Consider the following 16,192-nt stretch of genomic DNA (forward strand, 5'->3'; position numbering starts at 1 on the left):
CGTCACGTTCGGCAGACGAAGACGTCACGTTCGGCAGACGCAGACGTCACGTTCAGTGAGACGAGTGAACGTTGCAGCGTCAAGTTATTGACCCATTCCGCTCGCCATAAGTTATTGACCCATTCCGCTCGCCATACGTCTCAGTGTGTGAATGAGAGCGAATGCTGACCGGCCGCATATGCTTCTGACTGCGTGTGCGTGCTACGCACACACATAAGCACGCGCTCTTTCGCGCTTTTAAGAGCAACAACACGTGTACAACTGGAAAGTGGCGGTATATGATGCAATAATCATTTATCTCGATTAATGCTTTTTTATAATCGTTTGAAGCCGAAATCGAAATCGGATTTTTGATTAATTGCAAAGCCCTATATAATAGTGGAGCGTTTTATGCCTTTTTCTACCTCAACACTTATCCTCTCCCGCGCCCCCCTTGTGAACTCTGGCGCCCCCCTTAGGGGGGCGCGGACCCCAGGTTGGGAACCACTGATTTACCACAGTTGTAAAATGCTGGGGCAGTTTGAGAAAAGTTTTTAAATGTGACTGGTAAGTTGTAAGAGTATATAGTATAGGTCAGAATCAGCTATTTATCCCTCAAAACACTGAAAACATTATAAGCATGTATATTTATTACACAAACTACTGAAAATATCTGACCCCCGATAGTCAGTTTGCAGAAGATTTGTGATCTGAGCCTCACATATGCTAGCAAACTTACGCAGTTCTGTGGTTGGCCAAAATGGTCAGTTTGACTTTTCTGTTATTGTCTACTCTTCTCTGTTGATGACCCCTGACCTACTTTCTGCTAAATCTGAATTTCCCAATCTGAATTTCTGGTTTTAAATGTTAGAATATTGAATTTGATGTTCTGAATTTTTTCATCTTGAAATTTAAAAAAATTTCTAAAAAATCCAGCCTTAAAAATCATCTGTCTTACATTTCAGTTGTTCAGTATTCAAGTTATGAAATTCATATTCAAAATAAGAAATTCTAATTCAAAACAGTTTTAACAGCATAAAAATATATAGTTTATTAAATTACAATCATAAATAATTCAAATGAATACAATTCAAATTCAGATTCTTTTGACTAATTATTAGCTCCATAAGTTAGGGGCAAAAACTTTTTCACACAACTGTACCTGACAAGATACAAAAGAGAACAATTAGATGCTGTCTGAGAGTTACATCAAAGTGCTAGTACATTTTTGAGATGACACCGAACTGGCTGATCCACTGTCAGCTGTTTGAAATGTATTTCACATGACTCTGTGCCATTAGGCATGGCCCACTAGTAGACATTTATTGTTGAGCCCTGCATACTTAGGTACAGTCTTTAAAACAGATTTTATTTCTCACTTAAATTTTTTCAACTCTTTTGCCTTGCAGTTCTATTTGTTTCAATCAAATTGGGCAGTTTATTTGGATAACAAAGCTGGATCATCCAGGATTCCACTACTGAGTCCTAAATACAGTATATGTGCATATCTGTGCATATATGAGTGAGTGTGTTCCTGACATGGAGTGAGCAACTGATCAAGCTGGTGTTCTGCAGAGCTTAAGATCTCATAATGTGGTATTCAAGTGTGCATGTACGCAGTGATTTTACACATGACTGATTCATTTTTTATTTTTATATTTTAAAAGTTAAATAGACTTATTACCCTGGTATATTTATTGATTTGGTATTTATTGGTTTTAAATAGTTTTGCTTTTAACTACTTCAAATTTAAAGTGCTTAGTACTATAAGTATTGATTATATTTTTACCAATGCTTTGAGTAATAAGTGAAAGAAAATTTCATGCTCTGTTTTCAATAGAAAGTTGTACATGTAAATATTTAATGATATAAAATAATAATTGTAGTAGTAATAATTATAAGCAATAATGGTATATTTATGTTTGCCTTAATGTATGCCATTAAAGCCATTAAACAAATCCTGGTTGTTTTGAATTGTCCTTTTGTCACTTTAAAAATTCCTAAACTATTAATAAAACTGCCATGTTTTTTACAAATAACACATTATCAAGTGGACATGGACTGCCTCTGGCCATGATCGGGAACATGAGGCACAAATTAATTTTCAAAATTTGTTTACACTATAGCTTTGTCCAGAAGAGGTCACTATTTCCATTCTCAATTCAGTCAGGGAAACTCACCTGAATGTATCTTGAAATCTGAACATGTCAAATACGTCTAAAGATGCTCTTGTTTATCCTGTGAGCTTGGCACTGATAATAGCTCAAAAAAGAAAAAATGGAGCTTGTATTTTTAGGGCGTTTACTGGAGTGACCCACTATAATGTTTTTCATAACTAATAATGTTAGAATTATTACAGAGTTGTTACTATGATTAACGTAATGGCTGCTAGTCTCTGCACTGTTATTTATGTTATTTCAATGGTTCGAGAGTTTTTAGGGATTAGGCATCACTGTTGAGACTTTTGCCTCTGGGTTATTGGGATTTAAATTCACTTTTTTTGAGGCTAAAATGGAGAACTGAGAGCACTGAGTAGTCTTAACTACTGGACTGAGATTGCTGACATACTACTGGAAAATCTCAAACAAAAACAGAAATAAAAACCTAAATAGTCTGTGTGAAAATATCCATATAATATTGACACAAAAAACTCCCATATAGACTAACTGCATACCTGCCTGGTGTGTTATTACAGATTTGTGTTTAGTAAGCTGTTACTTAGTAAGCTGAACTTTATCTACCTATCTCTGTATATTTTTTTTCTCTTCCTTCTCCTGGCTTTTTCTATTTGTGTCAATAAAACTGGGTTATTTATTTGGAACGCGAAGCTAAAAGCAGCTCAAAATCCACCACAGGCCCATGTGCATGTGTGCATATTTTTATACTCGTGAGATCACAGATGTGTGTCTGAGGTGGTGTGCACGCATAGTGACCAACTGATCGAGCTGATATTTAATCTCTGGTTTAACCAAGGTTTTCATGTGCACACTACCCCAGATCCTTACCATCCCACCATTAAAGGTTATCATATTCAGAACATATCAACTTAGTAGATAAAAGTTTGGAAACTTTAATCACTTTTAATATTTTTGAAACAAGTCTCTAATGTTCTACTGTATTTATTCATTCACAAAAATTCCATTAACCTCTGTTTTTATATTCAAAGAAATGTTGATATTTTAACAAGAATTTCAAACCAAATAAATTAATCCTGTAAAAGTTATGACACAAGCAGTCTTGTCTAGACCCTATGGACCTAGTTTTTCTTACAGCAAAGAGGGAGGATGGGTATCCTCTGTATCAATATTGTGCTTGCATGAAATCTATTTGGTTTCACATAGTTGCAAACATTCCAGTAAAGAGAGCTGACTGACACTGCAGTATTACGGTAATAAATGACACATTGTCCACATCAGAAAGAGTGCATTCATACAGAGACTTTAAACTCATTTCTTATTTTTACACTGTCATGCGGTGTGATTATGCCTTATGCCATAGGTATGTATTACTGGAGCTTAACATTTTATATGCATATTTTATATCTAAAGATATGTTAGCATCCCATGAATCACACTTAGGGAGACTGAAAGACACATTTAAACTTGTTTGTCTGTGCTGACCTCTAGTTTCCCACAGGCCCCTCACATAAGATGCATGTAGGACACAGTCTGAGGTGAGTTTCTATCTATGGAGAAGTGTTTAGTGTCTGGTCAATTGGGGTTTGTGTGATGGCTTCTGTGGAAACATTTATAGTGAAACTCTGCGGGGAGATTTTTTCCATGTTCAAACCTTAGTCTGACCATAGTGCTATTTCCATCTATTTAGCTGTCGGTTTAGTTGAAAAAAGTCATTTTAATCAGATTTAAGCTTTGAACTGATGTTGTCAAGGTTTTTTGTACATTTAGCAATATATTAACGTAATGAGCATACAAATAATTTTGGCAGCAGTTTTAAAACATTTATAACATAAGGTGCAAAGATAGGATTTTTCAGCAAGACCTTTGCATTAGTGCTTAGATTGGGCGGATAGTGCGGAGCATGAGCAGAGCTGAAGTAGCAGCCATCATTTCGGTGCTGGATCTATTTTTCCCGCTGCTCACACTCTATTACAGTAAATTGATAATGACCAAAAACACATTGAATGTCAGTAAAAATGAGCAATTTTACCCAATAAATGCCATGATAAGATCCTCTGATTTTAATTCTCCGTTTCTGCACTGCTTCTTCAACTATGTATGTATGTGTGCCTAGAGAGATAATAAAGATCTTTTCCCAAACCCGACAGACAGTCATGTGATGCATAACGATTAGCGCAAGAAAGTAATCAAATAGTTTGTTACAACATTAAAATTCATACCTGCAAAGGTAAAACAAATGATGACAGAGAAGTCATAAAGAGCCAACTTTGACTGCTGTGAGGCCAGCCACCAGATCAAAATGAAGGGTCATTCTAGCTGTCAAGGTATTCCGGCGGTTGCACAAATACTGAAGAGTAGAGAGCTAAACAGCAATGTGTGTACAGAAAGCTGACAGGGAAAATGACGAGGACACTCACAACATTGAAACCTGTCATGGAAAATGAAATGGATGTTTATGGCTGGTAAAAGATGAACAAACAATCCTACCTAAAACTTGCAATATTAGCCAGATTAGATCGATGCATCTCAGCTTGTAGTAACAGCAGTGAAAGGGTGTTCAGTGCTGCTGGACGCAACATTCTGAGCGCAGGACTGTGCTAAAGCCATTTACAGCTGATTCAATATTGTTCCTCCACAAAACACGTAGCCTAATCTTGGTGAGTAAAGGGGTTTTAAATTATAAATAAATATTAATTAAACCATACAATTATAATGTAGTCAGAGTATACAGGCTAATCTTGATATTATTCTTTTAATATTCAGCTTTACCATCGCCTTAAGGCCAGATTGTGAAGAGATGTACAGTCCACCGTGAAATGTACAGTCCACCGCTTAAGAGGATTACAGAGGAAACAGTCCAATTAACTTTGGTTCCAACCACATTCATTTCCAAGCAAAAAACAAAAAACAAAGTTTGATTATAACTATGACAAGTTTTCAGTTGTAATGTAAAATGTGGACAAACATTAAAGTAAAGACTATTGGGCTATTAAATGTTTTCTATGAACATCATGTTGAAATTAGACGAGCTCTTAAACATGAACACAAAAACCTCACAACACAAAAAGCTTGTAATTGCATTATTTTGTTAGAGATAGCAAACAAAAAAGTCTGATTTTGGGAGAAACGTAGTAGAGTTTACATCGCAGTTTTGCAGCAGGGAAGTAACATGTAAAATTGACTTCTCTTTCACCAATGTTCTAAGCAAGCAATAATTGACCCTTTTCTAAGCCCTGACCTTCTTAGTTACTGTTGCTATGCCTGTCAAGCGTTCGTGCCTGGTACGGCTTTTGCAATGTGTAAGCGTTAGTGTCAAACATTGCCAGGGATATAATGTCATTTTAGGCGAACAGATAAGATATCCAAGATGAGCCAGACAAAAAAGGACTGCAGTATGCATTACAGGGGTATATTCACATAACATAATAGGCAACCGATTAGAGCATAATTCAATCAAAATTGAAGATAGCTTAGCCTAGCCGCCTCATATGCTAACCATTTAACAGCTCATGCTCAGCAGGAGAGGTTAAATTTAAAAATAATCTAATAATAACAAATTAAACCATGATTTCTCTATTTTTAGATAATAAGCCTGATAGGCTATTGTTGTGCAATGACATATAGCGTTACTAACCAACGAGGAAACACGCATAGACAGAGCTTTTACATAGTTCATCCATAGAAAAAACAGCCAGAAAGGGGAAATTGGTGGATTTGTGCCGAATATTAGCATAATTGACCCATAACAATGTACAGCACCTATTACTGTCTGTATGTTTGTGTGCTCTTTATAAATTACTGAAAAACAGCAGCTGGTGAAGTATATTGATCGCAAGAGCTCAGTTTGTGATCACATCTTGGTTTTGTTCTGTTGATTTGTAATTTCAAATATTTGAAGCTTTAAATAGATTTAAATATGAAGTTCAGCAAAGTTAGCAACAGTTTTGCAGAGTCGTATTTTCCAGATCAATAACTCATGTCAGTATGACCTATTCACTATCAGTATTACTATGTTACTATGGCAAAGGCTTAAATGGAGCGATGCTTATAATATCAAACGAAAAAAAGAAAAGAGAAAAAGACAGCTGTGAAACATATCCGGCTTTGTATTTTTGTAGGAAACACAGTTTAAATCTTTTAAGGGTAACGTAAGAGGTGTGCGAGTTATTGGCGTCTATCACCGAACATGTCAGGAATATCAATACAAAACCAACTTAACTCTGCTCTTTTAGCGCCCCTCACACAGCCTGATCCACGCTGGCATTTCTCCTAATGGGTTTTTGGTTTTGAAAAGGGAAAAAATCCACCATCCCGTCCAAACTTTTAGGGTACCGGGTGTCAGATTTGCACAATCTACATGCACAACGTTTTGGCCCGTTTCCCTCGCTCGAAAACTTGACAGAGCCCCTGCGCGTAGCTACGGTTGCTAAGCCACGATTGGTGGGTGGTGGTTTTTGTGTGTGGCTAAGCGAAGGGTCAATAGCAACTGACAACTTGGATTTGAACAAATCTAACTGTTTACTAATGTTGAAATGAGCAAACTCAGCTACACTGCACAACTTATATACACAAGCTGCATTTTCACTGTCGGGCCAGTGCGAGCCAGGGCTTTTATCGGGCCAAGGCGGGCCAATCGCCCGGGAGGGCGATCTTTATTTATTCAAATAAAGACAACCGAAACAAACAAATGACCCGTTACTGTTTAGCATTACATTATATGTCTATACGCACAGTCCTGTGTGTTCTCATTCATCATGTTTATTTACTCACTAACCGACTGCTGGCATCGAAATCGAGTGGTCTCGCCACTAACGGAGGGAAACAGTGCAGTGAGCACACCAATCCATAATATTAAACCACAGAAATAGAGTGGAGGAACTATGACGTCAATTTGTATGCAAAAACCCGGAAGCGAGTTAGCATTTTAGCACTTACGGTTCCCTTGTCCCAAAGTCAATGGGTTTTTTTGTATGGGGTTTCAGTAAAATCGCTTAAATAAGGTCCATGGTCAACACAAACTCAAGATGCTTTCACATTTTGTTCTACGACATAAAACACATCAGTTACAGCACGCTCTTGAATTTTTAATTCAGCCATGCTTCTTTACAAAGACGGTTGCTATCAAGTTGCTAAATGGGTCTACAGGCGGTTTCGGGGACATTATACGTCATCAAGCTGAGCTAGTATGGAACGCAGCTCGCTTGTGTTGGGCATTTGGATCAGTCTGTGATTTAGGTATTTTCATGAATAGTATTCAGATTGTGTGTAGAAAATTCCTTCACTTGTAAAGGCTGTCGAGACACATTCATTTGTTGATCATTTATTTTAATTAAATCATATTATGAAGACACTGCTCACCAGTGCAGCCTGTCTCTTTCCTGCTCTCAGTAATGCAAACGAGTCAATAAATGTGTAACAATACATGCATGTTAACTGTCATTTTAACGTGATCAAGTGATTTTTCGTCTTTTTTTTCTTCATCTGAACACATTTTACTCTGTCATTACTGCAATATTTACATACCTCCATAAAACGTATATCAGATTTGACTGTATGGGCTGCTTTTCGCTGTACGTCGTGACATAAAAGGAATATTGAATGTTGTTCTGTGTCTATGATGATGGAACTTGCAGGCATTTGATTGTTCCTCCTCACGCCTCATTTCTGTCGTCTGTTAAGGTAAGCAGACTGTGTGCACGCGAGCAATACACTTATTTAAATATGTCTGATGATGACTATGTAGGCAGATTTATACACGCAGTTTTAAAACTTTTAGCACAACCGCAAACCAAAACAGATGTATTTACTACGTTTAAACGATGCAAAAGGCACATAGGTCTATGTGTTTTTGCGTATTTATTTGTTTATAATATATAGCGTGGATTATAATATAATAAACAGAATGATTAACTCTTTGTCATGGAGCATATTTTTAAAAATAAGCTTAAAAAGTTGTCTGTAGGAGGGTGGGGCTGACGTCACAGGTGAGCGCTCCGAGGGCTCTGTAGTCCGTTTATAGCCTAATGTTAGCTTTTCAATTCTTGCATTTGCATTTAAGATCCAAAAGTGCTCAAAGTTGTATTTTCGTGTGAGGATTATCCGGCTGGACAAAACGTGCAAGTGTCATGAACAGTGTTTGATCACAGAGCTTATTTTTTGCAATCTTCGAAAAGCCTATGGGAAAATCCTTTAGGGATTTTCACGAGGGAACCAGTTTTATGCTAGCAGCCGATTAGCATACAAAGTGACATCATAGTTCCTCCACTCTATTGTTAATAAAGACACAAAAATTAAAAGAAAAAAGAAAATGTATTTTATAACATCCTCGTTTAGATAGACGCCGTCAAACATTCAGCCCAAATGCTCCAGAGATACCTGAAACATTATTTTTTCCCTATAGGCTATATGACACTTAATATGTGATTCCCCTTTATTTAAGGGTGTTTGCATTATATCTTAAGTACAGGAAAGTGTTAAGTATTTCAGCACATAAGATCAAGTAATAAAATATAGTCTATATTTCGTTGCGCTCAGCAGCTATCGACTAATAAAGCTCTTCGTGTTTTTAAGAAAAAACAAGAGAACCTAGTATACAGGAAAAATGGTCGCCTAGTTTCTGCTCTCATTCACCCAAAAAATGCTCTGTTTGCATGATTTCATTAACATCATCATATCCAAATACTTAATAATAAAAATAAATGTTTCAAACCTTCTTTCAGTGTATATGGTTTTTAGAAAATATCTAAAATCTATTTTTCAGATAGGCCTTTGTTAAATAAAAGTTTAATATGGCTTTAAAACGGTTTGTTTTATGCATATATACCTAAATTGGTTTAGCTTCTGTTTTATATTAGTTTATTTACTTAATCCGATTTTATTTTTTTCCAGTATTTGTAATTCTTTAAATTATTTAAAAATAGCGTAGGCTTTGAAGATATGACACTATTGTTTTGAGCCTACATAAGTGAACACAAAATTTCTAAAGTTTCATGTCTTTCTGCAAAGAAAAGTCACTTATAAATGAAAACTTGATTATTTTATGCAACAGTCTTACATTTAAAAGGGAAACATAAGGGCGATCATATGCAAAAAGACCCCAGCCTATAAGGCTAGATGTTTTCTTCTCCTTATTTATTTATTTGTTTGGTGCATGTACTTGTGTGTGATCGGAAAACGTTTGAGGTTACAGAAGTAATCCTTCGTTCCCCGAGGAGGGAACGGAAGTGCTATAGGTGGATCTGACTTAAAAATCCACGTATGGGAGATTTCGGTTCAGAAGCCGCTTGTCTGAAAGAGTATTGAACGGGCCGATGAAGAAATGAATTGGCAGCGCAAGCTTGCGCAGGTGTGCCTCATTGCCAATTATCCCAGCATATAAGCACACCTGGCACGAGCAAACGCCATCCTTTTAAGCTGAAGAGACTTTTAAACAGCTAAGGGACAGTTATTATGGGGATGGAATATAGCACTTCCGTTCCCCTCCTCGGGGAACGAAGGGTTACTTCTGTAACCTCGAACCTTTGGTTGGGGAACTCCCATGCTATAGGTGTATTTGACTTAGAAATCCACGTATGGGAGACTATGGAAAACGCCATAATAACTGCACCTTACCAACGCCTCCGATGAGAGGGCAGTCAAGCAAGCCTGACGTACCCAAATCATGGAAGGCGCGGTCCTCCAACGTGCCCTTGGCCCTAACTTATCCCCACTTCAAAGGAAGTTTTACGGAATAGGTATATTTTTTTGGGAGTCGCTAGCGTCTAGATAATTCTAGGAAATACGACAGTACGTTGAGAAGTGTGCACTCCCGGTAGGGAGGGCGCTGCGGAGACCATCCGCACCCAATGGGGGAGACAAAATGGTAATTACATATGGACTAGCCCTAAGAAGGGGAAGTGCGCATAAGAAGGTGGTTAGCGGATAGGGCAGGCACGGGTCCACCCGAGAGAGGGGACTGAACTGTGGCGGAAAAGCATATGTGATCGCCAGTGGGGATCGCACATAGCCGGCACCTATACCTAAAACGCGGGCTGACCAGCGGGCAGACCTAACGTAGTGGGCCAGCAAGTGACTTCTCTGCTGAGTCAGTGCTGGGGGCCACAGAGGAATCTGCAAGGCTCATCGAATGGGGAACTTTACTGACAGACAGGAAGGTGCACATCTCTCCGTGTTAAGGAAAAAGGGCACCGCAAGCGTATTACAACACCCCACCGAGTTGTTTCCTCAATCACCAAGGGTTACGTAATACCCTTGAGGAAACCGGCTCCACTCGCAGATTGTAAAACCTTGCAAATGTGTTGGGTGTCGCCCAGCCCGCAGCTCTACAGATGTCTGTTAAAGAAGCGTCGCGTGCACGCACCCAAGAGGATGCAACGCTCTGAGTGGAGTGCGCCCGCACTCCCGGGGGACGCGGCTGACCTCTGCTCAAATAAGCACATGAAATGGCCTCCACAATCCACTGGGGTAATCTGTGCTTGGTTACGGCACTTCCCTGCTGCCGACCGCCATAACAGACAAAGAGCTGCTCAGATGATCTAAAGTACTGAGTACGGTCCACATAAATGCGCAGAGCGCAAACTGGACAAGTAAGGAAAGGGCTGGGTCTGCCTCCTCCAGGGGCAGCGCTTGCAGGGTTACTACCTGGTCTCTGAAGGGAGTAGTAGAAACCTTGGGCACATAACCCGTGCGGGGTCTCAGGATAACGTGAGAAAAATCCGGCCCGAATTCCAGGCACGAGTCACTGACCGAAAATGCCTCCAGGTCCCCGACCCTCTTAATAGAGGCCAACGCGACCAGCAGAAGGATACTGATTTGAGTGGCTCAAAGGGATCTGAACGCAGGCTCATGAGAACGAGGGTGAGATCACAAGAGGGCATGAGAGGGGGGCGAGTTGGATTAATTCGCCTAGCGCCTCTGAGGAACCGAATGATGAGGTTATGCTTTCCCACGGTGCCACCAGCTACCGCGTCATGATAAGCGGAGATGGCGGCCACGTAAACCTTGAGAGTGGAGGGCAACAGCCTGCTCTCCAGCTTCTCTTGAAGGAAAGAGAGCACAACACTGATCTGGCTAGTTCGGGGGTCTTCTCTACGAGAGACACACCATTCAGTGAATAGACTCCACTTCAGGGCGTAGGCGCGCCTCGTAGAGGGGGCTCTAGCCTGAGTGATGGTATCAACCACCGCAGTCGGCAGGTTACCTAAGTCTTCCTCGCGTATAGGGACCACACGTGGAGGTTCCAGAGATTGGGGCGAGATTGCCCTGTCCTTGAGAGAATAGGTCCTCTCTCAAAGGGATCTGCCAAGGGAGGGCCGTCGCGAGGAGGGAGAGCTCTGATATCCAGGTCCGGTTGGGCCAGAGGGGCGCAACTAGCAGAACCTGCTCCTCGTCCTCCCTGACCTTGCACAATAGCTGTGCGAGCAGGCTCACTGGGGGAAACGCATACTTGCGTGTGCACCGAGGCCAGCTGTGGGCCAGTGCATCCGTGCCGAGAGTGCCCTTGGTCAGGGAAAAGAACAACTGGCATCGAGTGAACAATGAGCGTTCTGGGGGGAAGTGAACAGATCGATCGAGGCCTCCCCGAATTGCGCCCATATCAGCTGGACAGACTCGGGGTGGAGTCTCTATTCTCCAGAGTGAATTTGCTGCCGTGAGAGCGCATCTGCTGCACGGTTGAGCATACCTGGGATATGAATGGCGCTCAGCGATTTCAGCCGCGGATGACTTCAGAGGAGCAAACGGCGGGCGAGCTGAGACATGCGGCGAGAGCGCGTACCTCCAATGCGGTTGATATACGCTGCCGCCACCGTACTGTTCGTCCTGACCAGCACGTATTGCTGCTTCAACATGGGAAAAAAGCAATGGAGAGCGAGAAACACTGCCAACAGCTCTAGGCGATTAATATGCCAATGCAGCTGGGCACCCTTTCATAGGCCCGCAGCTGCATGCGACACAAAGCTCCCCAGCCCGTGTTGGAAGCGTCTGTTAAAACAACAACATGACTGGACGCCTGTCCCAAAGGCACACCGGCCTGCAGGAACGAGGGGTCGTTCCAAGGGCTGAGGGTGTGGCGACACAGCAGTCCCAGAGACTTGGTGTGCGCCCGCATGCCATGTGCGTCTTGGGACTTGATCTAGAAGCCAGTGCTAAAGTGGACTCATATGTAGCAATCCGAGCGGCGTGACAGCCGCAGCAGATGCCATATACCCCAGGAGCCTCTGAAAGTATTTCCGTGGGACCACTATTTTGCTGTCGAGCTCCCTCAGACAGTTCAGCAACAGGCGTGCGCGCTCTCCAGAGGCGCGCTACCATGGTGACCGAGTCCAGCTCCATTCCGAGAAAAGAGATCCTCTGCACCGGGGCGAGTTTGCTCTTTTATTGGTTGACCTGCAACCCCAATAGGCGAAGATGCCGGAGCACCTTGTCTCTGTGCATAGTCAATTGCTTCCGCAAGTGGGCTAAATCAACCGTCAAGATATTTGAGTATGCGGATGGCTGCGAGCCGAAGGGGCGCTAAGGCACCCTCCGCGAGTTTGGTGAAGACCTGCAGAGACAGAGAGAGCCCGAAGTAGAGGACCTTGTATTGCCATGCTCGACCCTTGAACGCAAACCGCAGAAACTGGCGGTGGCATGGAAGAATGGAGAAATGAAAATACGCGTCCTTCAGGTCTATAGCTGCAAACCAATCCTGAGGACGAACGCATTGGAGGATGCGCTTCTGCGTAAGTATTTTAAACGGCAGCTTGTGAAGACAGCGGTTCAAAATGCGCAGATCTAGAATTGGCCGTGACCCACCGCTCTTTTTCGGTACGATGAAGTACGGGCTGTAGAACCCGCTCTCCATCTCGGCTGGATGAACCTGCTCGATTGCACCCTTTACCAGTAGGGCAGCAATCTCCTCTTGCAAGACAGGGGCGGACAGAGAGTTGACCCTGGTGAAATACACACCTGTGAACTTGGGGGGCCGTTTTGCGAACTGAATCGCGTAGCCGAGTCTGATTGTGCGTATGAGCCACCATGAGGGGCTGGCCAGCGCTAACCAGGCAGGCAGAGCCCTGGCTAATGGCGTCATTACTACAACCGCTGACTTACCAGCGGTGGGGCAGCGCGGATCGGGTGTGCTGATCCGGGGAGCGCAAGGGTCCCGCGGAAGAGCTGGAGGAGAGTGATTCGCTCTGGCTCCGCACCCTTACTCCAGGGAGGGGGCTGGAGGGCCGGGAGAAACGAGACCCTCCCCCCAGCGCCCGTGAGCCGCTGGCGGAGCATGTAGACCCTGCGAGCTGAGAAGTGGCGCGTCCCAGACTGGCAGGGCTTGAGCTGTCACATCCGGGGAAGGGGTAAAGTGCTCTTTCATTGAATATTTGGTGGCACTGAAAAGTACCGTTGGAATATGGGCCCCGCCCTCCAGCGGGGAAAAAGGAAGTTTCCTCCTCTCCGGATGGTCTGTCTCAGGGACGCTTCGCGGTCCGTTTACTGGACTTAGCGGCACCCTGGGCAGGAGGGGCTGCCGGCTTTCGGCGTGCTCAACGGCGAGCCCCGGAGCAGTGGAGGTGGATGGCTTGGCGGACGGAGCAGGCTTACGGTCCCGCCGATAGATGACGTTGCCCATCGCGTCCGACTGCTCCTTCACCGCCTTGAACTCCTGGGTGAATTCACTGACGGTGTCGCCGAACAGGCCAGCCTGGGATATGGGCGAGTCAAGAAAGTGAACTTTGTCAACTTCGCGCATATCAGCCAGGTTTAGCCAGAGGTGGCGTTCCTGGACCACAAGTGTGGACATCGTCTTCCCCAGCGCATACGCGGCGGACTTAGTAGTCCGGAGAGCATAGTCGGTCGCGGTGCGCAGCGTGTGTAACAAGCCTGGGTTAGACCCACCCTCGTGCAGCTCGGCCAGCACCTGTCCGGTTCATCGTGGGACAGTGAAAGCCCTTCCTCCGATGCCACAGAGGACATCTGGTCTCCGGTGTCAGCTAGCGTGAGAGCTACCATCTGGTCAGACGGATCACTCCCAGTATCCGAAGCTTGGATGGAGCGCTTGGAGAAGTGAGAGGTCCGCGAGCCCTTAGGCGGTGGATTATCACCCGCTGAGACCCTTAGATCTGCCCGAGCGCCCGCTGCAGAGCAGAAGGCGACTGGGGTGGCTCGCTCTCTTATGAAAGCTAACCGCGATCTCAACTGCGCAACGGTCAAGGCATCGCAATGACGACATGAACCGCCCCCTAGCACCACATTAACATGCTAGACCCCCAAACATGTAATGCAGTGATCATGTCCATTATCCGGTGCCAGGAAACCCCCGGAACCAGAAACGCACAGTCGGAGCGCCATCCTGAAAAGGATGTGCTGCACGACTGTGTTGCTCTTTTAGGAAAGCTTGCAACTATACGCACCGCTCTGGAGGACCGGACCCAAAGAAACGCCAGGCAAGGGAGAAACCCAGCTCAACCGTTTGCCGCTGCATAGACTCGCTCTGGACCGGGAGACACTCGTTCACTCTACGTCGCTGTAGCAGCAAAAGTAGCAGTTCAGTACTCTTTCAGACAAGCGGTTTCTGAACCGAAATCTCCCATACGTGGATTTCTAAGTCAAATCCACCTATAGCACTGGAGTTCCTCAACCGAAGGGGAACTGTGTCTGCAATCCGCCTCACCTTTCACTCCGCCCCGAAGCCCCAGTTGGCCCTCTTTGGCCCAAGGTATTTGGTGGGCCGGAAAAGGCCGGCCGCTGGCCCCAAGAAAGCCCTGCTTTGGCCCTGATTAGGCCCCGGAAGTGACAGATGAAACGCGACTGGCCTTGGCTCTCTAATTTTGAGATTTATATCAGAAAGCATTATTCAGAGGATAATAAAACAGCCATAAATGAGGTTAGTTTTGTGATCTCATATTTGAAATTTTCAAGATTCAAGATGTAGAAACAACACCTAAGAGAGAGTTGATGTTTAACTTTTTTGGTGATTTCAAATATGAAATGTAAAAAATTTGCTCAGTTTATGAATTTTAATAATCAATAATAATGGGTTATTATTAATTATTAATATTCCGGCTTAACTTTCTGTCAAATTGGTTAAACAAATATATAAATATATATAATACCGCCCATTCGACAGAGCGGTCTGAAGATTATGAATATTAATTATAACGAATTATTATTAATAATCTCGCCGCTCGTCCAAGTGGACTCTGTAATGATCTATTCCTTTAGAAAGAGAATTATTACTACTCCATGTGAAGTAGATTAATCATCAGTTTTGATCGACTTATAGATGCTAGTCAAGGGAATCTTATCATTTCAGTGACTTTTTCTTTGAGGCAAACTATACAATCCATTTGATTATAATGGGATTTATTGACTAGTCTGACATATTATGAACAAACGCACAAACATAACATAAAACAGAACAAATGTATACTGCATGTAGATTGGCTATACACGAGTCTATAGAACATTTAACAAACAGAAAGAAAGCAGAAAAGCGCGGAAATAGAGTTCAGATAGAGTGGCAAATCTTCCTCAGTTCCACACATTATTAAGGATCACCAAGATTATAAAAAAACACCTTTTGATAAAAGCGGCACAGCTTATTCGCACAACTAAAAATACCTGGACTACCTGCTCTGTTTTGTGAGTTTCTTCCGATGTACTGGAAGTTCTTTTGATGTCCTTTCTTGATGCGTGGAGTTTGCAATACAGGTCGGAGAAAACATGATCGCAACTTTAAACTGAGTTTACTTTGCCGGAAAAAAGAAAACGTGGACTCGGAGCGCCACACGGGCACAGAAGAGCCTGGACTCCTCAAAGGGGAGTCCCGCAGGGGGGACGTTCTGCGTCGAGCTTGGGGAGGAGACCGGTTTTAACCATGGGCCAAGTTACATGCCCTCTCGACTGGCTCGACCAGTGATTTCAGGGCAAATTGTTTTTCCTTTCCTTTGTCTCTAGTCAGTGAGTGTCCGCCCAAAGCATGCGGAGAGGCATTAATTCAGAGCATTAAATAATGTAAGCTGTGGTGATTATGATCATGCGCTACACTTCATGTGTTGTAAAATTGTGTAAGCTGCATATCGATACCACACATGATG

General features: G+C 43.1%; 1 protein-coding gene across 4 annotated transcripts in view; it reads left to right on the forward strand.

The window, feature by feature from the left end:
- Window positions 1-1,937, forward strand: part of them4 (thioesterase superfamily member 4) — a 34,596-nt gene extending 32,659 nt beyond the window's left edge. For all 4 annotated transcript variants that reach the window (NM_001080634.2, XM_073925331.1, XM_073925332.1 and 1 more), the window contains one exon: window positions 1,389-1,937. In NM_001080634.2, coding sequence (NP_001074103.2) covers window positions 1,389-1,429 — 41 coding nt within the window. In that variant the 3' untranslated portion in view covers window positions 1,430-1,937. The remainder of the gene's footprint in view (window positions 1-1,388) is intronic.
- Window positions 1,938-16,192: the final 14,255 nt, after the last annotated feature.

The sequence above is a fragment of the Danio rerio genome, chromosome 16 (genome assembly GCF_049306965.1).
Source record: "Danio rerio strain Tuebingen ecotype United States chromosome 16, GRCz12tu, whole genome shotgun sequence".
NCBI classification, from domain to species: Eukaryota; Metazoa; Chordata; class Actinopteri; order Cypriniformes; family Danionidae; genus Danio; species Danio rerio.